The sequence below is a fragment of the Arvicanthis niloticus genome, unplaced genomic scaffold (genome assembly GCF_011762505.2).
Source record: "Arvicanthis niloticus isolate mArvNil1 unplaced genomic scaffold, mArvNil1.pat.X pat_scaffold_1596_arrow_ctg1, whole genome shotgun sequence".
Classification (NCBI taxonomy): domain Eukaryota; kingdom Metazoa; phylum Chordata; class Mammalia; order Rodentia; family Muridae; genus Arvicanthis; species Arvicanthis niloticus.
This window is the reverse complement of record NW_023045531.1, coordinates 1-26,226: the sequence shown is the minus strand read 5'-3', so window position 1 is coordinate 26,226 and position 26,226 is coordinate 1. Positions and strand designations below refer to the sequence as shown.

Below are 26,226 nucleotides of genomic sequence, written 5' to 3'. Positions count from 1 at the left end.
TGCGGGGATGCTTACAGCTAACTATTGGACTGAGCTGAACTGGAGGAGTGGAGGGGGATTGCAACCCCATATGAAGAACAATGTTGGCTGGCCAGACCACCCAGAGCTCCCAGGGACTAGACAACCAATATACATGGAGGGGGTCCATGACTCCAGATACATATGTAGCAGAGAATGGCCTTGTTTGACATCAATGGGAGGGGAGACCCTTGGTCCTGTGGAGGAGGATGCTGGAGCAGTGGGGTGGAAGTGGGAGGGTAGGTGGGAGAACACCCTCATAGAAACAAAGAGGAGAGGGCTGATAGGGGGGTTGTGGAGGGGTAACCGGGAAGGAGATATCATTTGAGATGTAAACGAATGGAATGATTAGTAAAAAAAAAATTTTAAAAAGAATCCAGACACACACACAAAAAAAACCTTACAAAACCAGTAGCCTTTCTGTGCTTCATCAATGCCATTCACAATAGCTTCGCAACTACCTATGAATAAACCTAGGGCATAAAACCATCTACAGTGAAAACATCAAAATACCAAAAGAAAAAAAATTGAAGACACTGAAAGGTTGAAAGACTACACACGCTCCTCAGCCAGTCAAACTAATATTGTGAAAGATTTCTATATTACAAAAATAGCCTACTAATTCAAATGGCCAAGAAATCTATGAAAACAACTTTCTATATCCTCAGCATCAGGAAATTATTAACCAAAACCACATGAAGATTCCATGTCTCTCAAGTTACATTTCAATGACCAGATAAACAACAAATTCTGGCGAGTATGCAGAAAGGGAACAGTCTTAGTAGAAATTTAAGTATTGCATCTGGTAAATAAGTGAGGATGAGATTTCCTGAGTGGGTTTAAAAGCAAGCTGGGTGTGGTGGCTCACACCTGCCTTTCCAGCATTCAGTAGGCTGAATGAAGAAGGGGGATGTCTATGTGTTCAAGGCCACCCTGGGGTAAAGAGTAAGACCCCTTCTCCTAAAAACAAAACAAACCCCCACAGAGGCAGAACTACCAGATGATCCAGGAGTACCACTCTGAGCAACAATCCTGAAGAGATCTAGGTTAGTATACTACCAAGACGTCTGCACATGAATGATTGCCACAGCAGGACCAGCAATGGAAAGTTTATGGAATCATCCCAGCTGTCCATCAGAAAATGAGTGGATAGAAGAAAGTGTGCCATGTAGAAACAATCTGGCTTCGTTTGCCAACAGGAAGCAACATGTACATGCTATTTTCAGGAGTGGAGCCGGAGATGACCAAGTGAAGCACAATAGGCACATGCAAACATTACATGTGTCCTCACATATTCAGAATCTAGAGTTGAAAACAAAGGTGTGTGTAAGAAAGGAAAGCATAGAAGAAAGATGACCAGCAGGTATGTAAGGGAGAGTAATGGGGCAGTCTTGATGGGTAAAGTATATGATATACAGAAATGCTGTTATGAAACATACAACTGTGTACAATACACAAAAGATCCAGCCCATTACTTAGAACTTGAACATGTCAATTGAATTACATGTGAATTACTCAAGAGCAACAAATCCTTCTGTCTTCAAATGACTTGTATAGGAATTGTCATAGCTGGTGGTACAGAACTTGTGAGAATGGCCAACCAATGAATAGTCTAATTTGAGACCCATGCCACAGAGAGGGAGCCCATGCCTGACACTGGATGACAAGGAACCGCAGGCTGAATAGCCCAGAGGCTTTGATTAGAACAAACACAACTGGCAAAACCAAACAGCAATAACAACGAAAACAAGTGAAAAGATTCCTAATGACATTCTGCTATACTCATAGGTCAGTACTGAACGAATGTGGTTGTAATCAGAGTGGCTACTTTGAGCAGCTGATGGGAACAGATGCAGAGACCCATAGCCAAACATGAGGCAGAGAGAGGCCAGGTTGGAAGTCTCCATCAGGTCCTTCCTCTACTGAGGGAACCCTGCTGAAGAGGGGGAGAAGGAACTGTGGGAGACAGAGGGGTCAAGAACCCTGGAAAAACACTGCCTTCAGAACCAACTAAGCAGGGCTCATGGGGGTAGAGACTGAAGAGGCAATTGCAGAGCCTGCATGGTTCTAGGCTAGGTAGGTCTTCTGCATATGTATTATGGTTGCCGGCTTGGTGTTTTGGGGAGACTTCTGACAGAGGGAAAACATCTGTCTCTGATCTTTTGTCTGCTTTTGGGATTCTTCCTCCTACTGGATTGACTTGCCCAGGCTTGATGTGAGGGCTTGTGCCTAGTTTTATTGCACCTTGTGCTGTGTATGGTTGATGTTCTTGGGAGGCCTGCTCTTTTCTGGGGATAGGGGATGGGGGTGAGATCTGGGGTAGAGGGGAGGTTTGGGGAGAGACTGGGAGGAGTAGGGGGAGGGAAAGCTGTGGTAGAGATGTATTATATGAAAGAAGAATGGTCATAGCATCTTGACTCACTATAGCATGTAACTGGACATAAATGTCCTTCATTAGAAGGAGAGGAGAAGCTAGGTGATGGGGGGGGGGAGATATTGAGGCAGATGTTCATGTGTCTCCACCAGTCAAAGATAGCTGATATATCTAGGTTGGGTATTGGGTTACACTTCTGATTGAGCATTACCAAACTTATAAAGCCTTTGATTAACATTTTTAAAAAGTGTATAAAAGCAAAAAGAAAAAGGGGGCATGGGATAGGGGTTTTCTAGGGAGGAGAAATGGGGAAAGGGGATGGCATCTAAAATGCAAATAAAATATCCAATAAAAATAAATAAATGTCCTTCATTGGAGAATGGAAAACTGTGGTTTAAGATGGTAAATATAAAAGAATAAACCACTAACTCTAACACAGCCTAAATGACCTCAGACACCCACTGAGAAGTAACAAAGGCTAAACAAGAGGGACACCTGCTGTGTCATGGTCCTGAACAAGCAAATGTATTTTTTTTCAAGAAGGAAAATTTAATTTGATCCCATACTCTGGGATCCAGAGTGCCCTTTTCAGAAAACTAAGGATTATGTTCTGTTATTAAATTCCAACATTCTTGCAGCTGGCTTTAGACATTGCAGCACCATAGAAATTACAGTAATTCTTTTCTTTTGTTAAAAAAATATTTATTTTATTTATATGCGTACATTGTAGCTGTCTTCAGACACACCAGAAGAAGACATCAGATCCCATTACAGATGGTTGTCAGTCACCATGTAGTTGCTGGGAATTGAACTCAGGACCTCTGGAAGAGCAGTCAGTGCTCTTAACTGCTGAGCCATCTCTCCAGCCCAGTAATTGTTTTCTTATGATGTTCTCTTTACTTTAAGGGGACAAAAGAATTTGTAGCAACGTGGGAAACGTCAAAGTCTGAGAGGTGATTACATGACTGTCCTTTATATAAAATCCCATCTGTACATCTAAATTTCTTCATTTTAAAGTATGTAAACTGTGGCGCTGGAGAGATGGCTCAGCAGTTAAGTGTATTCTCTTACATAGAACCCAGGTTCAGTTCCCATGATCCCGGTGGCAGATCACAGCCATCTGTAGCTACACGGCTCTAGGGGACTCTGACTCCCTCTTCTGGCATCCAAGGGCACCAGGCTTGCACATGGTACACATACATACATGTAGGCAAACACTACACATAGAATAAAAATAAGCATTTTTGAGGTAAAATATGTACATTTTTGTTAGAAGCCATGCTGCGTTTGCTGAAGTAGCTATACGCTCGCCATTAGAAGATGGCGCTGGCTTCCTGTTCCTGGTTCTTCTTGGCCTTGGTGTCTACAGCTGTGCGCACGCGTAGGTGCGAATTTTCCCTCTGATAGTACTATCAGTGGGTATGTAAATGAGACCCCAGTCTGTAAGCCAATGAGGACAGATCATGTCTCTTTGATAGTATATAAGTCAGTACATTCTGGGGCTTGGGGTCCTTCCTTTGTTCTCCATCTTACATCCTTCTAACTAAAAGAGCTGTAACAATAAAAGACGCTGTCAAAAAAATCTTGAATGTGACGTGCTCCTTATCGGCGAGGTAGCGTGTCGCACATTTTAATCCTGTGTTTCCTCACATATGTAACTTTGGGAGACATGCCAAATATACCTCTAAAGACTTTCACAGAGGATCATGCAGGTTATTGAGAACGAGGTCAGAAGGTTGTAGAATGTTAATTAGAATATTCTCCTGAAATTTTCCATTTCCAACAAACAAACAATGAAAGGTCTTCTGGGATTTTGTTGACATTTTACTTTTAAATCCTTTTCCCATATTCCTCTAATGAATGTCCTAGAGGTTTGCCCTTTTGGACCCTGTGTGATTTCACCCATGACAGTACACAATCCTGTAGTAGTATATAATAATAATATCTATAAATGGATTCTCATTTGTGACTGCAATTATCTTCACCTCTCCAGCGTGGTCTTCCATAACTAGTTGACAAGAAAGTAGCTACCAGCCTCCATAAACAAGAAGATTTAACATTTACTGTCCTCTTTCCCTAAGTTTCTTTGAATGGATGTACAACCTGCCAGGTGTGACACTCACGTTAGTCCATGCCTTCAGGCCCAGTATAAAGTCAGTACACTTTGTAGCATGAGTGTGCTATCATGTCCCATGGAGTAGGTGACGAGTCCATAGAGCGAATACGAATATATGCTGGATTTCTATATGATAACTCCCTTAAATGTTAGTGTGGGTTTGGGCATTATAAATTGCCTCAAAGGGTCTAGAGTTTTATCAGTCAGATTTCTGTAAGGGAGAAGGATGGCTGTTAGTTTCCTCAGGTTTAGAAATCTCTTTCTTTCTTAAAAATAAGAAGCCGTAATCATTTTCTGTGGCTTGAAATATGAAGCAAGGGTTATTTGTTTTATAGCTCAAAGACATACAACTTTATGATTTATCTTTTATGTTTTTGTTTCCTAGGAGAAAGATTTCGCTTTGTTGGAAGAAGGAACATTCAAGGCACCCTTTTTGCTGGGAGCTGCTTCCTGGTAAGTGTGTGGCAGTAGGTAAGATGTGCAATTGAAACAGAGATTAGTCCTGCTTAAGCCAGCACTGAGGTTCTGCACAATGAAAGCCCAAGATCTGGGCAATCAAGAAAATAAAGCAAACTAACTTGTGCCAAGTTTTCACTCAAATGCCCACTCATCCCTGTGGGGCAGTTACACACCACTCTGCCTTCTACTGGGCAATGGCTCTTAGAAAGTTAATGTGTCTTCAGTAATTGATTTCAAACACAACGGGATCTTTTTATTAACATTGTTCACAGGAAGGGAAGTACCATAGGCAAATTGTGGAGGACCACAGAAGCAGACATGCTGTTCTGCAAGGGTGGTGGAAGGCACAGGACCCGGAGTTACACACTATGTTTTTCTTCTTTGTGCCTGGACTTTGTTGCCATCTTCACCCCTAGGTCCTCTTAATCTCAGTCACTCGATAGTCACCAATCTCATGGGAGCAGGCATTTGAGCTCCTTTTGGGAAGTGGGAAATAATGTATTTGGACTTTGTTTAAAAACTGGCTTAGAGTGAGACAGTAAGGATTATAGCTTTTAAGTACTATTTTCAGAGGCCACAATGAACACATAGGAGGGCTTCATACCACAAATCTGCAGTCTAAAAACTAGCACTATATGGTACTTGTGATGTTGTGTGATACTGTTTGTTTCATCCTCAAAACTACAATTCTCAGCTTTATTCTTTATCTTATGTGAGATGATCCAAAGGTAAGATCTTAAGAATATATCATTCTAAAAATCAACACAAAACCAAACTATAAATTTCACACTTGTATTTCGGAAATGAGAAAAGGAAAAATAATTTACAATAAAATATTTTAAAATTAGAATATGACTCCTTAGTATGATGAGGGCGAGCAATTTTTTGAACATTTTTAAAAATTGAAAACAGGTTCTCTTCTCATACATTACATCCCAACCACAGTTTACCCTCCCTCTATTCCTCCCCACTCCCCTCTTCCCTAGACTTACTGCCCCTCTGTTTTCCTTTAGGAAAAAAAAACAGGTCTCCAAGAGACAACCACCAAACACAACAAAACAAGATACAGTAAGACAAGGCCAAAACCCTCATAGCAAGGCTGAACAAGGCAATCCAATAGGAGCAAAATAATCCAAAGAGTGAGAAAAAGAGATAGAGACACTCCTTACCCCACAGTTAGGAATCCTACAAAAAAATCAGGCTAAGAGCCATAACATACATGCTGAGGACCAGGTGCAGCCCATGCAAGCCCTGTGCTTAGGCAAGCAACATTTAAAAGCAGTGACCACTGTTAATTTATTATTTGGTGGTAGCAGGTTTGCCTACCATATCAAGGAGGGCTGATGGCAAAGAAGCAGAGGTAAGGATGGAGGCATGGAATGAGACAACAGTCCTGGAGTTTGTGCTGGAGGGCTTCCTTGTGGCTCAGCACCTGGGCAAGGTCCTCTTCCTCGTGCACCTGCTGGTGTATCTGGCCTCAGTCACAGGAAACACACTCATAATCGCCATTACCTGGACCGATCCTCGCCTGCAGACTCCAATGTACTTCTTCCTCAGGAGTTTCTCCTTCTGTGAGTGCTGTTTCATCTCCACCGTTATCCCAAAGCTCCTGTCAATCTTTCTTTTTGGAGACAAAACAATTCATTTCACTCCCTGTATCATCCAAGCGTTTTCTTTTTTATTTCTTGGGTCAACAATTTTCTTCCACATGGCTGTGATGTCCTTGGATCGCTACCTGGCCATTTGCAAGCCTCTGCACTACCCAGCCATCATGAACCCCAGGGTCTGTTTCCTTCTGGTTTTCTTCAGCTATGTGCTTTCCTTCATCCTAGTAAGTGGCGTGATTCTGAAGCTTTCCTGGTTGTCTTTCTGTGGCTCTAATGTCATCCCTCATTTCTTCTGTGACCTTGGCTCCTTAATTCATCTCTCCTGTTCAGACACCAAATCTCTTGAAAGACTGGCCTTTGGTGTCGCTGTGCTTGTCCTTTTCACGTCTGTCCTTGCGGCTATATTTGCATACAGCAACATATTAATCTCAATCATGCATCTTCCATCGGCCAAGGATCGACAGAAAGCTTTCTCCACCTGCTCATCCCACCTCATCGTCCTCTCTCTGATGTATGGTAGCTGTGTATTTATATATGTGAAACCAAAACAAGTGAGCCGGCTTGAATCCAACAGAGAGGCCTCTCTTGTAAACACTGTAGTGACACCGCTTCTGAATCCTGTCATCTACACCCTGCGCAACAAACAGGTCCACCAGGCTTTGAGGGACGCACTGTCCAGGGTGAACTTACAGAAATAGCACCTGCTTGGGAAAATGAGTCTTCATGATCGTGTAACTGAAACTCCCTCACAGTGGAAACCCTTTCTATAATATCTGTATGGTGATATAGTTTATGCCAATTTCACTAGATCTGTGCTATCTTATCTTTCAATGGCATTTACAACTTGGAAAAAAACCATTCACTACCTTGGGTTGACAAATATCTTCCATTATTTCTATTCATTGGCCTCCTACTGATTCAACCCAGACAGCATTTATAGAGAGCCCCTAAATAGATTAAATAAAAATATTAACAATTGCCCTCTTTGTTTCTGTGAATCGTATGTTCACAGGTTCAGCCAACCAGGATATAAAAATATTTAGATGTGTGAATGAAACATATATGCTTATATAGGATATACATCATGTAGTTAGTATAAGTAGTTAGACATGATTTAAAGTTATATGAAGATTGGATAAATTGTATGCAAATTTTATGTCACTTTATATAAGAATCTTAAACATCCATGGATTTTCTTATGCAAGGTTTCTGGAAATGGTTCTGTAAGGGGGTTAACAGGTAAGAGTCACACAAAGCCATTGAGCTAAAAACCAGCTGTCAGTCAGAGTCAATATGTAATGTGTATGATACATTCTTTTGCTTGAATTTTCTGATACTTAAAACAAATAGGTAAATTTTTTTCTTTACCACTTTCTTTGCTGTATTCAACATTTAAAAATATCAGAAACAAAGTGGGTTTGAAATGAATCAATAATAAATACATTTCTTTCTCTTTTTTGCATCCATTCATTTTAGAGACATAGCTTAGTATAACTCTGGGTGGCTGCTGATATGCATATTTTAAATTTGCCATCATCTTGATGTATTGCATATTATTAATAATTTGCTTTAATGGGTTCTTGAAGCAAAAAATATGACACCTCTTAGTATACAAACATTTTTTCTTAGCCTTTAGATTGCAAAGCCTTGTACAATTAGCTTGCTAGGAGATGGTCCCATACCTGTTTCTAGCTTCTAATGTTAGATATTTTCCATAAAAGTTATTTTAAGTGTCTGCTAGTAAAGTTTTGGGTTAAGCAGAATTCTGGCTGCCACAAATTAATAGAACTCACAATTAATAAAAGTTCATCTGCACACACATATAAGAATGAACAAAATATGCATTAAATTGAGCCCGTTACGGTTCTTAGGTTCCCTGGAGAAGTGGCTTGTAGCAAAGATGACTGAATCTAGGGGGAAAGCATTCTTGATTACCCATATGAATGGTCTGTATTTGATTCTCTCTCTCTCGCTCTCTCTCTCTCTCTCTCTCTCTCTCTCTCTCCTCTCTCTCTCTGTGTGTTGTGTGTGTGTGTGTGTGTGTTCTTTAAGTATACAATTCCTGTCCTGTGACAGGATATTTGAGAATTATTTTAAGGCATAATCTGATACAAAAATTTTTTTTTAGACTTTCAAAGACTCATCAGTTACATAACCTGGGAACGACTTGATTATAAAATATCCTGAGAGCTATCACTGCTAAGAGACAAATTCATTTGTGCCTTTTCTTTCTCCAAAAAATAATAAATTAGATATTTATGAATATAAATAACATCAAGGAAACTCTCGTGAGCACTGACACTGTTGTACCTCTTGGATGTAAGAAGTCTGATGTACTTTTCAATAGTCTTACAATCCAGCTGGAAGAGTGAACATCATCCTCACAGATGAGTCAGCCATCCAAAGATGTCTCACTCAGGTCTTGTGTATATTTGTTATTTAAAAGACTCTCTTCACGGGGTATCTACCAGACACCTGAGCTGGAATCTGTCAGGGACAAGGAAGTCATAATGAGTTCCATCCTTCTTCGGGATGTTTTGAGAGATGCTGAATAGAATTCTGGCTATTATGTTAGTGAGCAAAACTTACCCCCAGAAGACAAGCTTTCCATAAACTGCCATGAAAAACAGAATGAACTTTGAAAGTGATTATATTTTGTTGGTCAGCTGACTTAGTGGGTAGAGGGTGCTTGCTGCCAAGCCTGATGTCTCAAGTTTGCTCCTCTAAAACCACTCGATGATGCTCTCTGACAGGGACACATGTATTGTGACATTTATAACCTCCCACTAAACAATTAAATGCAATAAAATATATGTATTTAGTTTTTTAAAAATCAAACTTTTAGAGAGCTTGTGAAATGGTTTAAATGGTAAAGGCACATGCCATAAACACTGATGGCCTGAGTCTGTTCCCTGGAACCCTGGAACCCACATGGTCGAAGGAAAGAACTGATTTCTACAGGCTGTCCTTCTTGACCTTGGTCATACTTCTTGTGGAATGTATGCATGTGCTTCTCTCCTCTCTCTCTCTCTCTCTCTCTTCTCTCTCTCTCTCTCTCTCTCTCTCTCACACACACACACACACACACACACACACACACACACAGAGAGAGAGAGAGAGAGAGAGAGAGAGAGACACAGAGAGAGAGAGAAATACCCATTTACCTACCTAAATAAATAAACTTTTAGTTTTAGGATAATTATATGTGCAGTTTTAAGAACTAATACAAAGTGGGTCATGCTCTCTTTGTTTAAATTTTCCCCAAAGTCACGTTTAATATGTATCAAATATTATAGACATATTTATATATCTATATAGATATACATACGTATATGTCTTGCATATTGTGGTCATGACACTGACATTGAAGAGGTCAAATTAAGGCCATTTCCAATCATCCCTAAGATGCCTCCTTTGGTCTCACAGAAGCCATGCTCACTTCTCCTGACATAATTACTATTCAGGTCTCCATTTTGGTAACTTTTCATTTAACAAATATGTATGTGTATATATGCTTATGTATATAATAAAAAGTATATATGTATGTATGTATGTAATTATATAGGATGCAATCTTTGGAATTGTTTTTTTTTAAGAGTTCTTTTTTTTTAATATAATCTTTTTTTTTTTTTTAGGTTTATTTATTTTTATGTATATGAGTACACTGTAGCTGTCTTCAGACACACCAGAAGAGGGCATCAGATCTCATCATAGATGGTTTGTGAGCCACCATGTGGTTGCTGGGAATCGAACTCAGGACCTCTGGATGAGCAGTCAGTGCTCTTAACCACTGAGCCATCTCACCAGCCCCATGGAATTGGTTTTTTTATTTTTCATAATTACCTGAAATTTATTTAAGACATTGTATATATTAATAGGTCATTCTTTTTGGTTAAGTATTGTTCCATGGTATGTGCATATGTATCTGAGATATACATGATATATATCACATTTTGTATAACAATCTACCTGTTGAAGGACATGTTGTCTGTTTTCAATTTTCAGCTTTCACAAGTTAAATTTCTCTAAATATTGAACACGTTTATATAAAATGTTAGCTTTTATTTCTCTGCACTAAATGCTTAAATATGGAATTGCTGGTTGCATTTTAGATACATATTGCATTTTTATGACAAACTGAAATGTTTCCCGATATGATATGCTAGTTTGCTAACTTTTGGCATTCTTTAATTTTTCTACACTATTACCAGATATTAGATTTCTATTTCAATTAAGAATTGTAATAAGGGTTCATTGCCTTTCTGTCAATGTTGAAGGGTAAAGGGTCCTTGAGCTTTCAGCTACCCTACTCACTTCTGCCACCATCCCTAGCTCCCAGTACTCAGAGGTATGAGATTCTGGGCCCTCTGACTCCAGTATACACTTCTGTCTCCCTTTCAGCTCTTGACACAAGCAGGTTCCTTTTCTCCCTCTCCCACACCCTCGATCTTCACAGCCACAGGCTTAGCTCCACTTCTGCAGCCCAAGACCAAAGCATATTCACCAGCCACATTTGCCTGGTATCTTAGATTTTCTGTTGTGAAAAAACACCCTGACCAAAAACAACTTAGAGAAGGAAGGGTCTTTTTCCTTTCCTTTTTGTTTAAACTGGAGGTTTTATTCTTAACGCCATGCATAAGCAGTTCTTTTTCTTTGATTGAAAATAGAGCTTTTCTCATATAATATATTTTGTTACAGTTTCCCCTCCCTCCACTCCTCCTAGTTTCTCCCTTACTTCTCCACCCAGCTGGATCCTCCCCTTTCTGTCTCCTATTGGGAAAACAAAAGCAGATGCCAGGCTGTGGTGATCTCAGCAATAGGGAGGCAAAGATGGGCAGATCTCTGAGTTTCAGGCTAGCCTGATCTACAAAGCAAGTTCCAAGGCAGCCAGCATGGTTACACAGAGAAACCATCCCCCCCCCAAAGAATATAAGGGATAATAATAGAATCAAATAATTCAAAACAAAAATATAGGAAAAAAAACAAATAAATAGAAGGAAAAGAATCCAAGAAAAGGAACAAAAAATTAGGTATAGACACATAGGCCCACTCTTTCCAATACTCAAGAATCCCCTAAAAACACAAAACCAGAAGTCATGTGCAGACCTTTTATGCAAATAACCTGTAGAGTAAGAAAAGAGAAAACATTAAAAATTAACATTAATATTAAAACAGAAAAGGCAAGTAGTATTTGGTTTTACGATAGTCCCTGGGCTATCTAGTCTCAGGTTCTTGGTCACCTGAGCAATGCCAGGTATAGGTTCTATCTCATAGAGAGAGCCTTAAGTCAAATCAGATATTGGTTGGTTACTTCTACACACTTTGCACCACCATTGCACTAGTGTGTCTTGCAGCAGGACACCACTGTAAATAGAAGGGTTTGTAGCTGTGCTGGTGTTTATATTTTTCTTTTGTTAGCAGAGTACCTTCCAGTACCAAGAACACGACCAGTAGTGGCGAAGGCTCTAGGTGGGCACCAGTTCCACTTTTCTGTGTTCAATGACTAGTATGGGTGTTATCTTCAGCGATAGGATCCTGCTGTCAGCTCATGGAGAGTGACCTATATATAAACCTTGGCCAAAGCTTGGGTTGTTTTGGGGTCCCATGGTACCTCTTTGACCAAAAATTTCTTGGTGCTGGAAGCTTCATTTGGTGACAAGAGATATTCAGTTGGGGCTCTATTTCCCCATTATTGGTGATTTTATTAGGTTACCTTCATACATGGTCATGCACACACACACACGCACACACACACGCACACACACACCACACAAACACAAAAAGCTTCTACTATGTTAGATTTTCAAACTACCCCTTAAAATGTCCTTAATCTTAGCTGTCTCTCCCTGTATTCTACCCATTGTCCTATTCTTGCCTCTTTCCTTCCTCTTCTTCACTTGATCCTTCCCTTCTGGACCCCACCCCTCAACCAATACACACCTATTTATTCTATTTCCCTTTTCTGAGGAGATCTATTGGTCCCTCTTATTCCCTTACTCCAGAGCTAAGCTCTGTGATTCTGTGTATTGTAGCTTGGTTATCATTGACTTAACAGCAATATCCACATATAAATGAATGCATAAAATATTTCTCCTTCTGGGTCTGGGTTACCTCATCAGGATGACATTTTTCTAGTTCCATTCATTTGCCTGTTAATTTTGTGATTTCATTTTTAATGGCTGAGTGAATATTTCATTATGCAAATGTATTACATTTTCTTTACCTATTTGTTTGTTGAGGGAAATCTAGCTTGTTTCTAGTTTCTGGCTATTATAAATAAGGCAGCAATAAACATGGTTGAGCAAGTGTCTCCGTGGTAGACTGAATTATATATAGGTTACATACAGGTCACTCTCCATGAGCTGACAGCAAGGTCCTATCGCTGAAGACAACACCCATACCAATCATTTTGGCTATGTGCCCAAAAGTGGTTAACTAGATCTTGAGGTAGATCAGTTCTTGTATTGAGGAACTATCACATGATTTTGACAGTGGCTGTACAAGTTAACAGTTCCATCAGCAATGGATGAGTGTTCCCCTTACTCCACATCCTGGCCAGCACAAGCTATCACTTGTTTTATTGATCTTACACAGTCTGATGACCTTTTTTAGATGGGTTTTTATTCCTTGGTTTCTGTTTTCTCTCTGTTGTTCTGGCTGGAGTGGCCTCTGGTGGATCAGAGGGCTTCCACTAGAGTTGTGGACTGGGATATGTCTTATCTCATGATAGATTTTTTGGTCCTGTTTACTTAGTGTTCTGTATGAATCTTATACCTTGATAGGCATCTCTATGCTTACATTTGAAATTTTTTTCTTTTATGATTTTGTTAAAAATATTTTCTGTGCCTTTGATCTGGGTTTCTTCTTTCTCTGTGCCTATTAGTTATAAGTTTGATCTTTTTATAACACCTCACATTTCCTAGATGTTTTGTGTCTGTATTTTCTTTCTATTCAATTTTTCTGAGATAATTGACCGAGTTATGTATTTTTTTCTACTTTGTCTTCAAGACAATTTGTGGTTTTATGGTGTTCATTAGGGCATTTGATCCTTAAGGTCCATGAGGCTTATCCATGATTGCTATTTTGAAGTCCTTGCCTTGCATTTCAGCTGAATGCTTTCTCATTGCCTATTGAGATAGTATTGCTTGCTTCTAGAGGAAGCATAGTGTCTTGGTTATTTGTTTGTAGTTTTGTGCTGAGATCTACGCATCTGGAGTTATGATGTTTCAAGCATTTCTTGGTACATATATCTGGTCTCAGGTTTTGGATTGATAATCCATTGTTCAATTGCTGTTGCTCACTCTGGATCCTCACCAACTGTGGTGGCTGTGGGGGCCCTAGTAGAGAACAGCTCCTTGGGTGGTGGAGAGTCACAAAGAAATAAGAGATGGGCTAGAAGAAACAGCTGAAAGGGACAATGGTGAAAAGGTATGAGGACTATGAACCCTGGATCTATACCAAGGGGCCAAGTCCTAGGGTTGGAAATGGATTAGAAGAAGGGACTCAGAAGAATAAGAGACATGTCTAAGAATTGCCTAGAAATACTGTAATGGGGAGAGGAAGGAGGATGAAAAAAAGCTGTTCTGTGGGTTAGCTGGAAGTCACTAAGTAATGGAGATGAAAGTGCTGTGTTGAAGAACTGGGGCATTCCTGGCTTCACACAAGAGGCCAAGTCACTAGTGGATGGAGGAAGGCTGTGAGTAGGTACAACCCTCTTTCATATATCTTCTGCTTGTCGGTACAATCGGGTGCCTTCAGCAGCTTGTATCAAGCAGTTTTAGAACACATTTTCCCCTTGTAGTGTGGATTGATTCTTCTTTTCAAGGTCAGATAAAGCTTATGGGACAGACTTAGCCAAGTACCTAGTAGGGCTTTGGCAAGTCTTAAAGGGGAAGAGTGGATTAAATCTCCCAGGCTTGTGTGTTGGATGGAGAGTCCTTTGTGAGATGCAGTCTGAGAACTACTGAGTCTCAAAAGGAGAAAGAGAGGTTGGAGAAAGCCATAGTTCCTATCAGGCAGCCACAGGCTTATCAGGTTGAATGGGGGCTTTGAGGGGGAGCACAGGTAACCTACTTGTGTTTCTGTGTCACCTGGGCATGCTTCAGGGTTCCCACTGGGGAGAAGTCTGAGATCTAACAAGTCCCAAAGGAAAGAAAAGAGTCTAGGGGCATCACTGTCCTTGGCAGCAGCCACTGGGTGAGCAGAATCAGAAGGACTGTGAAATGAAAGAGCATGCAAGTAGCTTACCAGTATCTCCACACCATGCTGGTGGGCTAGAGGGTCTCTGGAGGAGAGGAGATGGGATCTGGTGAATGCGAGAGCAAAGAAGACAGGACTAGGATGAGGTTAAATCTTAGTAGAAAGCTTCACCAACAGAATACATCATATCCAAACAGAGTCAAGGATGAAAGGCAAGATAGACAAGTTGAATGACTGAGTAGATGTGGATGAGAATTTAAAAATAATTGAATTGAACACAGGAAAAAAATGGCACACGGAAAAAGGCCCGCTATCTAGATTATGGGAACAGAGGGTGAACACCTACCATACCGAAGGCATAGAGAATATCTCAGGAAAAATCAAGCTCTTTTGTTATATATAATATTTATTATTCTTTTATTGAGGTATGCCCAGCTACATGTTGCATCCTTCATGGATTTATCTTAATAGTCTGTTAAGTTTACTTGGACTATGGTGCAATTTAACACTATTGTTTCTTATTGATACTTTACACTGGATGATCCACATGGGACAAGATTCAAGCATTGACACTGTCCACCACTGTGACATAAAGATTGATCTTCATATTTATATCTATCCCTCATGGGATTAGTTTTATTGAGAGCCCTAACACTAAGTGTACCTGTATATTTTGCTGTATTTTCTTGATTACTTTTCTTGGTTGATATGTAATGCTCTTTCTTTATATTTTGTCTTGAAGTCAAGTTGATCAGATATCAGAATACCCATGTCAGCTTCTTTTCCATTTTCATTCACCAGAAGAACTGGCTTCCATCCTTTTTACTCTTGGTCTGGGTATCTTACCAATAGTTATGCATTTTGGAGACAACTGATAGTTGGAGCTAGTTTTTAATCCACTCTGAGTGTCTTCCTTTCTTCGTTGGTGAGTTGAGATGCTTCATTCACACTGAAGCCTGCTACTCAGGTGTACTTGCTCTTCTCTGTATTTTTGCAGGTCATTTTGCTGGTTGAGTCAGTTATTAATGTACTTTCTTCCCAATTCGTACCAAAGGTTTGCTGGCTTGCAGTGTTTGACAAAACAGCTTTATTTCTAGACCTCCCTTGTTTGTCTTTTTCTCTCATGAAGTACTCTCCTCTATGTTCTGTGACTGGGAATGTCTTTCCTTCTCTTTTCTTTCTTTCTTTTTTTTAAAAAGCTAACTTACATATTCATCTACCTTATACCCCAATGTCAGTCCCCCTTTCCTCCCAGTCCCCGCTTTTTGCAGCTTCTTTCCCCATTTCCTCATTCTTCCATCTCCTTTATATCAGCCACCCACCCATCATTCATTGCAGGTCTAGACACATCCTCTCCCACTGAGGCCAGACAAAGCAGCCCAGTTAGAGGACCAAGATTCATAGGCAGACAACAATTCAGGGGACAGTCCCCACTCCAGTTGTTGGGGACCACAGCTTGAAGAAGTTAAAGAAGAGTCAGCGCCTCTATTCCCTGAGCTTGGGGACTAATGTGGTTAATAATGGTCTGTCTTTCTAGGGACAAGTAGTGGTTTTGTTGGAACAGGGGGGATTATCTAGGACTTACTGCATAGCCATAACCTACTGGTAGAAATCTGTATAATTATTATCAAGATGAAGTTATAAATTCTTAAATGGTACAAAATTTACTTTGATCTCAAATTTAAGGTTTTATTTGGTACGAGCTCCTTATTAATATAAAAGTGAGATGAATATTGATACGCTCATGGGCATTGTGCCTGTATAACACCTTTAGGAATACAGGGCCTAGACCCAGCCCTTTTTTTAACTTTTTTAACTGATTTGGGACGGTTAACCTATGAGTTAAGGGACTATAGCAAATTCATATTTTTGAGTTTATGTTAGGGTGCTTTCATATTTTACTTAGAAATAGCTGAGAGGAGGTTAACAGAAAACAGTCCAGGTTACCTTACATGGATAGTTGGTTTTCAAAACATCAGAAGTCCATAGAACTGATGCTACAAATATTATATATTAATGTTCATATTGATTAGAGACCTGTCTGCTCCTGACAGCCTCCTGTCGTGGATTCTAAGAAGAAATTGAGCATCCTTGGAGTTACTCCAGGTTGTGTGGTAACAGCCACTAGGCAAGAATTGCCTCTCCATCTACAGACAAATTACTGTCCAGAAAAGGACACACATGCAGAATAGTCGACTGATTATATCTGCCTAGACAGAGTAATCAGTCCTTAATAATCCTGCATCACCAAGGTCTGTCAGATGATTCTGGGCCAGAAGGCTGAAGATTTGATGCTCCAACGTTCGGTAGTATAGGGGCTTTTCAGGTGTTCAGAGGTCTCTATAAATTGGCTAAGTTTTAGAAGCTATGATTTGTGCTTCCCACAATTATAGTTAACTCAGTCATTCTGGATTTCTGACGGGGTTGAAAACTTATAGCTATTTACTGTAAGAGAAAAAGATTTGAGTGGATGGTCGGCAGCTGACATTCATCCTAAAGCCAGGTTCAGAACTAAATGTTTTAGTTAGGTTAGATGACAGAGGTGCTGGTTAGTCAACAAAATGATGGACTGGGTATTAGACTATCTTGTACCTCACTGGTACAAATTGGCATAATTATGCTCTAATTGTATTTTGAGAGAAAAGTTTTATTTTAACAGGAAGGGTGATGTGTAGGAGGAGCTAAGGTAGGAGGAGTACTGAGAGGAAGAAAAGGAGTAAGAAGAGGAGGAGAAGGATAGGAGAAGCTAGGTGATGAAAGAGAGAAAGAGGGGGAAACAGGGAGGCAGATATTCATGTATCTCCACCAGTCAAAGATAGTTGTTATATCTAGGTCGGTCAGTGGGTTACACCTCTGATTGAACAATTCCAAACTTATAACGCTTATGATTAAATAAATGCAAAAAGGAAAAGGGGGCATGGGATAGGGGTTTTCTAAGGGGGGGATGGGGAAAGGGGATGGCATCTGAAGTGTAAATAAAATATCTAATAAAAAGAGAAAAAAAAGAAAAAAAAGCTAACTTACATATTCATCTACCTTATACCCCAATGTCAGTCCCCCTTTCCTCCCAGTCCCCGCTTTTGCAGCTTCTTCCCCATTTCCTCATTCTTCCATCTCCTTTATATCAGCCACCCCACCCATCATTCATTGCAGGTCTAGACACATCCTCTCCCACTGAGGCCAGACAAAGCAGCCCAGTTAGAGGACCAAGATTCATAGGCAGACAACAAATTCAGGGACAGTCCCCACTCCAGTTGTTGGGGACCCACATGAAGGCCAAGCTGCACCTCTGTTATATATGTGCAGGAGGCCTAGGTCCAGTCCATACTCATTCTTTGGTTGCTGGTTCAGTCACTGGGAGCCCCCAAGGACCCCAGGTTAGTTGACTCTGTTGGTCTTCCTGTAGGGTCCCTATCCTCTTTGGGTCTTTCAATCCTTCCCCCAACTCTTCCACAGACTCCCAGAGCTCCATCTAATGTCATCTGTTGGGTGGAGCCTCTTAGAGGGCAGTTATGCTAGGTTCTTGTCTGCAAGAATAATAAGGTATCATTAATAGTATCAGGGGTTAGTTCTTGCCAATGGGATGGGTCTCAGTTTGGGGCAGTCATTGGTTGGCCATTCCTCCATCTCTGCTCTACCTTTGTTCCTGAACATCTTGAAGACAGGACACACTTTAGTAGAAGGGTTTCGTGGGTGGGTTGCTGTTCTTATCCATCCACTGGGAGTCCTGCTTGGCTACAGGAAGTGGCCATTTCAGAATCCATATCCCCCACTGTTGGAGTTTCAGCTACAATTACACCTATGGCCACCCTAAGGCCTTCTCCCTGCTTCCTCTTTTCCTCACAGTACTACTTCAAATTCCCTTTGTAGTGTAAGTTTGAGGTCACAAACAGCTTTAGTCTGGGCTTGACCTGAATTATCCCCTCTCTCCACATTTAAATATAGCTTTTGTTGGTATAGCAATATTTGTTGGCAGATACATACTTTCAGGTTGGACATATACATTATTTTTTGTTTTTTTATTTTGTTTTAGGTTTTTTGCTTTTTTTTTTATTTCTGAAGAGAGATCTGGTGTTTTGCCTTCAAAAGAAAGTTGGCATTTTGCCCTCATAGCTGTTAATATTTCTTTTTCTTTGCATTTTTGGCATCTTGGTTATACTGTACAGAATGTTTCTTCTCTTGTCATGTCTATTTAGAGCTTTACATGGGTCTTATGTGTGAATGTACATTTTCCCCTAATTTTGAAATGTTCTGTTCCTTTTCAGTGAACAGATACCATACATTTAAATGTCCAGCCTTTAAATGTTATGACACCACATTGCCGTATATAAAGTCCATAGTCAATAACCACACATTTGAGTTTACAACATTATACACTGTTTTAAGTCTATAATTTTGCATTTGCCATATGTAGCCTGCTGGCCACAGGTTGGACACATCAGTGTAACTTTTAAGGTTTTCAGAACCTGCTTTTTAGTGATTGTTCTCAAACTCTTTACCCTCTCTTCTACCAGAGGTGGTGGAAAAGAAATGATATAGGGGAGTGGACCTGGTTAGAAATGGTTCTTTGGAGCAGATCCAGTCTGCATTGTCAGGACATTTGCAGTTCAGTCCGCAGGTCAGCAGCTGCAGCTCAATCCACTCACAACCACTTCATGGATACACCAGCAGTCCAGTTTGGTAGAGTTGGGATAGTGAACATGAATCAGTAGCAGTGGAACTACTCAGTAGAGACAGCCAGGCCTCAGCCTCGGCTGAGTCAGCAGGAAGGACCAAGAAGAATGACAGGAGAAGTTCTCTGGTTGTGCCTCTCTCACCTAAGTGAAGGTCAGTAAAGAGGAGAGATCAGGAAGCCAAGGTCAGCCCAGTCTCCAGCTCCTCTCATAGTCTCTGAGTCCTATTTATCTCCCTCCAAACATACGCGTCCTCCATGGGTCTAGCCTCATCACATGTGTCTGTCTCAGTTGACATCACTCTACCAATCAGCCAGAGTCCAAGGAAGCGGCAAGAAGCCTCAGCACACCACCAGAAGTTTTTGGTGATTTTCTCTCTATGGAGTCCAGACATTTAAATGGAGCTCAACTCTGCAGTGTAAGGTGGACATGTGTGGTGTTAGCAAAAAATCCTTTATCACGAGCCCTTTCATGTGCTTGCTTTAGCAGAACATCCTTTCACTTGTGTCTACTTCAGTTAAACATTTCTTCAGGAGTCTGCCTTAGCCTTTCACATTTGTGTCCACTTCAGTGAAACGTTTCTTCATGTGTTTGCCCCAGCAAAACACCATTCAAACAACTGACTTTCCAAAGAACCCTTAAGTTTCCACTTCACACCTGCATGCTTTTAGTCTTCATACCAGCACCTTCTTCCATCTGTGAAGTCTTATGTTTAGTGTCTGTAGCATGCACCAGCATTCTTGGATATTCTGGCCATACCTTGTTAGTGATTCATGAAGGTAAACTCTCATGAACCTTTATTCTTGTTGGTTATCTGTGATACTTTCCAGTGTGTTTATGTAATTTGCCAGGTTTTACTTTGAACATATCAATTTGGCTTTTCCTTTCCATATCTCAATATTTATGATGAATTTTATTCATAGTGCTGATTTTATCCAGTTGTTTTTCCATTTTGTGACTGTTCCCCTGTGTTCTTGACTTTCCTCCCTGGATTAAATTCTTCTGAGCATGTTTATCTTCTTTCAGTCCCTTTGTAATTCTTAACAGAAAAGTGTGACGTTGTCCTGGAGCATCTTGACTGTCTCAGTACCTCTGAGTTCAGCAGGCGTGAAGTTGTGATTCTGGGATGAGACATGTTGCCTGCATCCTCATGCCACATAAATGTCTTCATTGTGACATGCCCAGCAGCCTTCTGGCTGATCATCCTGCCCCTGGAGGCTCAATTCCCAGTACTGCTCAACTGTACAAAAAAATGCTTGTATTGATAACAGAATCAATCCATACATGGTATTGAAATACACTGAAAATTATTACAACCTGCCAACACGGCACCAGTGCCTGTGGAACAGAATGCAAATACTGCTACAGAATGATGTTAAACATCTCTTTGATTAAGTGTAGAAACAGTGAGTGAAATAAAGAAAGGAAGAAGGTACTTAGGAGCAGGGCTATACAGATGAAAGAAGTGGAGAGGAATAGTGTGTGAAGAAAGAGAAGTTAGCAAGTCATTAGAAAAAATTCAATACTGAAAATTTACAAAGGAGGGGGGGTGAAAATAAAAACAGTAATAAAATAAAGCAAAAATAAAAACATTACTAAATATATGGTGAAAAAAACCCCACGGGAAGCCAAAATAGATAGATAGATAGATAGAAGATAGATAGATAGATAAAGTAAAAGCAGGAAATGTGAAAAGAAGAAAATATGGTCCAATAATAGGAATAATCCATAAACAAAATTAGATGGGTATATGGACAGGAATAACCAATTGAAAATTTTAGAAATAATGCAAAAATCCTGCTAAACGTGTAGTTTTTAAAGTGGGACTCACTGGGGAGAGAAAAAAACGAAAAAAAGGTAGGTTGTTGAACTGTTGTGTCCTCAAAACTTGAAGACTGGGAGTTATGCATGTGCATGTGCGTGTGCGGTGTGCGGTGCGTGTGCGTGTTGTGTGTGTGTTGTGTGTGTGTGTAAGGACATGTGTGGTATCCAAGAGACTGTGTTCAAGCTAGTAGATTCATTTCTTGTGTACCAGCGATCTCTACTGGCCACACTTAGTTTTGCAGCCTGTGATCTGGAGCAAGTTTTCTCACAGTGTTTAACTGGAGGTGTCTGGGGAGTGTGAGAATCAAACTGTAGCCCTGAGGTGATTGTCTTGTCTTTGTGTTTGTATATCAGTCACAATGCTGGAGGTTTCCCACTCTAACTATCAAACATAGCTGTGGAATCAGAGTTCTTGGGTTCTACAGTCTGATCCACCTTCTGGCCTCAGCTCAGAGCTATCAAACACAGAATTTTATGTGTTGATGAGAATTTTTAGGGTCACAAAGGCAGGGGCTTCTGATCTTATGAATTCCTCAGCCTGAGTTTACACCCCATTGTCTCAACATCTGACCCTCCAGTGGTCGAGACTTGATCTATGAACCTTTCCTCACCCAGAACAGTAGCTAGTCAAACTGAGGTCCCACGACCTGGGACAGTCCATGATCTCAGGCCCCTGGGCTGTCTCTGCTTTAACTAGATTTTCTCTTGATATGGTACCTGGCTACTGCTCTCTGAATCACAGATCAAAATGAAATGGGCTGCTCCTGTACTGCTATCATGTCTGCTGAGGAATCCCATCTTAGCCAACTCCACAAGTAGACTCAACACTACAAGTGTGTTCTGAGAGTTGATTGCTTGTCTTTCATTTAACTTACGTTTGGAGGAAGCTTCCTTTTTTTCCTCCTGCAGGAGGCTTTAATGAGGTCGTGTCCTGCTTCTTTATCTGCAACATCATCTGCTTTCTACCCTATCCTGGTGTCCTTTTAATCCCCGTGCCTTTCCACTCCTCTTTCTCTATTTCTCTTTGTGATATTTTTTTAAAGTTCCAACTTCCTGCCTCACTGGCTCATGCAGTGACAGCTTTAGCTGTCTTACCCAGAAGCCCTTTGTTTTTTATATATAGTTATGTATATGTATGGGCACAATATTATATTATGCTTTGATTTATATGTGAATTGTGTTGACAAATTGAGGGTAGTTATCACATCTATCACTTCAGATATTTTTTCTTTCTAAAGGTACAGGGTACAGCTTGGAAGAGTGAGACAGGTTCCACAGCTCAAACCCTCAACACAGAGGCTTCTCCCTCCGTCTGTGAAAGACTATTAGCCAGACTCCAGCATCTTCAAGCACACTGTCTCTCACAAGGCTCAAAGTTGTGTTTTTTTCCTAGTTGCCCTGGATTCAGACACCACTCTCTCCCAATATTCTTTAAAGAAAAGGCAACATTGGGATATTGTTGCCATAGCTTGATACAAAGCATTTTTGGCAATTAAAATATTTTTATGGAGTATAGACTCCTACTGTGCACATAAACTCTTGGTCATATCATTCTATCTACTTGTGGGTCGTACCTGTTGATCAGCCTCTCTCTATCCTCCTGTTACTTTCGGCTTCTTAAAGGTATCTTTTTTTCTATTATAATTTTCTTCACTTGTGAGAATTTCATATATGTGTACAATGAAATATTATCATTCCCACTCTGTATTTTCCTCCTCCAACTTTCCTCATCCTCCTAACATGTCCCCATTGGCTTGATCTCCTTCTTCTCTTCCTCTTCTTTACCTTTTATTCTGTTTCCTCTTCCTCCTCCTTCTCATAATCTACTGAGTCAAATTAGTGTTGTCCTTGTGCATGAGTTTTGGGGCGTCCACTGGATCATGGGAAACCTACCCTTGAATAGCCTGGGTCTATCTCCCCATCATCTTTCAATGGCTAATAGCTCCCTGTAAAGGTTGGGAACGGGAGAGAACCTCTCCCATTTTTGCCAGAATTGTGGCTGGCTTGCACAGATAACCAGAGCTGCTGTAGATAATCACAGCTACTGTGAGCTCCTGAATGCAATAGCCATGCCAGGTCCAGAAAATAGCATTTCTCAGCATCCCTTCCCGCCATCCTGTTCTTACACTCTTCCAGCCTCCTCTGACACTGTCCCCTGAGCCTTGAGTCAAATTTCATCTCCCTGCACATTATGCTCATGCTGTCTAATGCCACATTTTCGATTCTACATTATGAGTTAGATCGTGTGATATTCATCTATGTTTCTGAATATTTTACTTAATGTGCTCCCCAGGTTCAAATGTATCCAAAAGATCACATTGCATTTTAAATGCCTCAGTATAATTCTATTGTGTACCTACACCGCATTTTCTTTGTCCATTTTTTCTGGTGGATATGTGTTGGTTGCATTAGGTGATTGTTCGTAGTGGCGGATAAAATACGAGAATGCAGTTATGTCCAGCGTACTGGCTGACTTCGTTTTCTTTGGAAATATACCAGGCAGTGCAATTCTTGGCAAACTTGGTAGTTTTGAGTTTGTGTGAGGAACCTGCTCCCCATGCTGCTTTCCATAATGTGTATAAAACTCCCCATACACACTCACTAATGCAATACCTCATTGTGACTTTACCTTGCATTTCTTTGATGCTTAATTGGTAGTATTGAAAAGTCTCTCTCTCTCTCTCTCTCTCTCTCTCTCTCTCTCTCTCTCTCTCTCTCTCTCTCTGTTTTTTAATGTGTATGAGTACACTGTCGCTGACTTCAATCACACCACGAGAGGGCATCTGATTCCATTATACATGGTTGTGAGCCACCATGTCATTGCGGGAATTGAATTCAGGACCTCTGTAAGAGCAGTCAGTGCTCTTAACTGCTGAGCCATCTCTCCTGCCCCAGGCAGGCTTTTTTTTTTTTTTTTTTTTTTTTAGGTCTATTTGTTTTGTTGGCCATGTCTTCTCTGGATACATTTTAAAAGTGGATTATATGGAAGTGTCTTTATAGTATCAAATTTAAGTCCATTAGAGTAGGTATTGGTATGTGGTAAAAAAAAAGGGGGGGGGGGTCTAGCTTCATTCTTTTGCATGCAGATACTGATTTGTCCTGACATTTACTAAACACACCAGCCTCTCTTTGATGTATGTTTTTTTCAACTTTGTAAAAATGTGTTGCCTTCTACTGGGTAAGTTTATTTCTAGACTCCTTGTCCTATCCCACATGTCTAGAGGCAGATTTCTGTGCCACCCCCATTAATTTGATTATATAGCTTTGTAGTATATTTTAAATCAGGTAATATGGTATCTTCATCACTTTCTTGCTAAGAATTGTTCAGAATTGTGTTGGCTTCCCAGACTTTTAGGATTTATTTTATTTCTGTAGGCAATGCAGGGCCATTTTTATATGGATTACATAAAACCTGCAGAGTGATTTGGGTAATAGGAATATTTTAGCAACATGAACTTTTAATCCATAAATATTTGATATTATCTTATTTATTTATATCCTTTTTAATTTTTCTGTTCTTTTTTCTGTTTGTATTATATAGTGTATGCTCTGTATGTCTAGATGTGTATATATGAGTGTGGGCTTGTACACACACAACACACACACCACACACACACACACACACACACACATACAGAGCTTGAGAAAGACATCAGTTGTCTTTTGCTATTGCTTTAAGGTGGGGTCTGTTACTGAGCCAGAAGGAACTCTTCCCATTCCCCACCCCTGTGGGCTGTGCTGAGATTACTGGCCTTCACAGTCATACCTAGCTTCTTAGGGAGTACTGGAGGTTCAACCTTACACCGTCATGTTTAGGAGTAAGTGTTCCTGCCCACTGACCATGTTCCCAGCCGTCTTCAAGTTCTTCATCATGGTTTCGGTTTCCCACGTCTATAGGTCTTCCAGCATCTCCATCATGTCCATTCCTAAATACTTGCCTCACTCCTTTTGAAGGTAAGTAAGGGGATTCTCAGCCTAAAAAGCACATTTTCCTCTTTGTGAGATCATCATCGAATTATGAATAGTTGTGTTTTTGACAATGGATTAGCAATGGATCCCTGACTCAAAAGAGTATTTTAGCACCAGATTTTAAATGATTCTTCATGTATTACTCTAAGAGCTGCTGGCTAGCGTAGATACAGAGACTCACTTGTTGGACCTCTGGCTTCTATTTTTTTTTTATTTGTTTAACTCATTTTTAATCATGTCTTATCCATGTAGTTCCCCCACATCCCACCAGAATTTGTTGTCAGTATTTTTCTTGAACTTAGCCTTGTTGATTACAGTAACGTGAAATCTCTACATTGGATTTGCACTTCTCTAATTGCTAAAGACAATGACTACCTTTTGAGATTTTTTTTAGCCATTTTAATTTTTATTTTAGAACTCTCTGTTCAGATCCATGGCTCATTTTTTTAATGGGGATATTTGTTTCCTTGACTCGTTGTTTTCTGAGTTTCTTATACAATCTGGATATTAACCTTCTGCCATAGGAATATCTGCCAAGTTCCCCCACTCTTTGAGGCTTATTCTTCAATTAGTTGGAGTTTTTCTAGATGTGCACAAGATTTAGTTTTGTAAACCCCCACTTGTCAATTGTTGACCTTAATTCTGGGATAAATGGAACCCTAGCAGAAAGTCCTTTCCTCCAGCTATATCATGTAGGATTCTGCCTTGTTTTCTTCTAGAAGTTTCAGTGTTTAGGTTTTATATCAAGGTTTTTGATCCATTTGGAATTGATTCTGTGTAAGGTAATATAGCACAGAAAAAGGCTTTTTCTGCATCTACTGAGATGATCATGTGCTTTTGTCTTTAAGTGTATTTATATGGTGTATTACAGTTATTGACTTATATGTTGAACCAAGCCTGATTTCCAGTATAAACCAATTCAGTTGTGGTGAATATATATACATATCAGCTTGAAAGTTTTTTATTGAGTCTTTTTATATGTTCACC

At 40.2% G+C, this 26,226-nt stretch overlaps 1 protein-coding gene and 1 long non-coding RNA gene across 3 annotated transcripts; both read left to right on the top strand.

Annotated features, from left to right (window-relative positions):
* Positions 1-4,269: 4,269 nt before the first annotated feature.
* On the top strand, positions 4,270-6,315 carry LOC117701641 (uncharacterized). 2 transcript variants are annotated; one of them, XR_013070245.1, is made up of 3 exons: positions 4,270-4,502; positions 4,894-4,961; positions 6,284-6,315. It is a non-coding gene; the product is annotated as an uncharacterized LOC117701641 (long non-coding RNA). The 2 variants fall into 2 exon arrangements; XR_013070244.1 differs by lacking the exon at positions 6,284-6,315 and adding an exon at positions 5,981-6,263.
* An 11-nt stretch (positions 6,316-6,326) lies between these two features.
* On the top strand, positions 6,327-7,655 carry LOC143433795 (olfactory receptor 6C75-like). The gene has a single exon (XM_076706274.1). The coding sequence runs from the start codon at positions 6,334-6,336 to the stop codon at positions 7,270-7,272; it is 939 nt and encodes a 312-aa protein (XP_076562389.1). The 5' UTR covers positions 6,327-6,333; the 3' UTR covers positions 7,273-7,655.
* Positions 7,656-26,226: the final 18,571 nt, after the last annotated feature.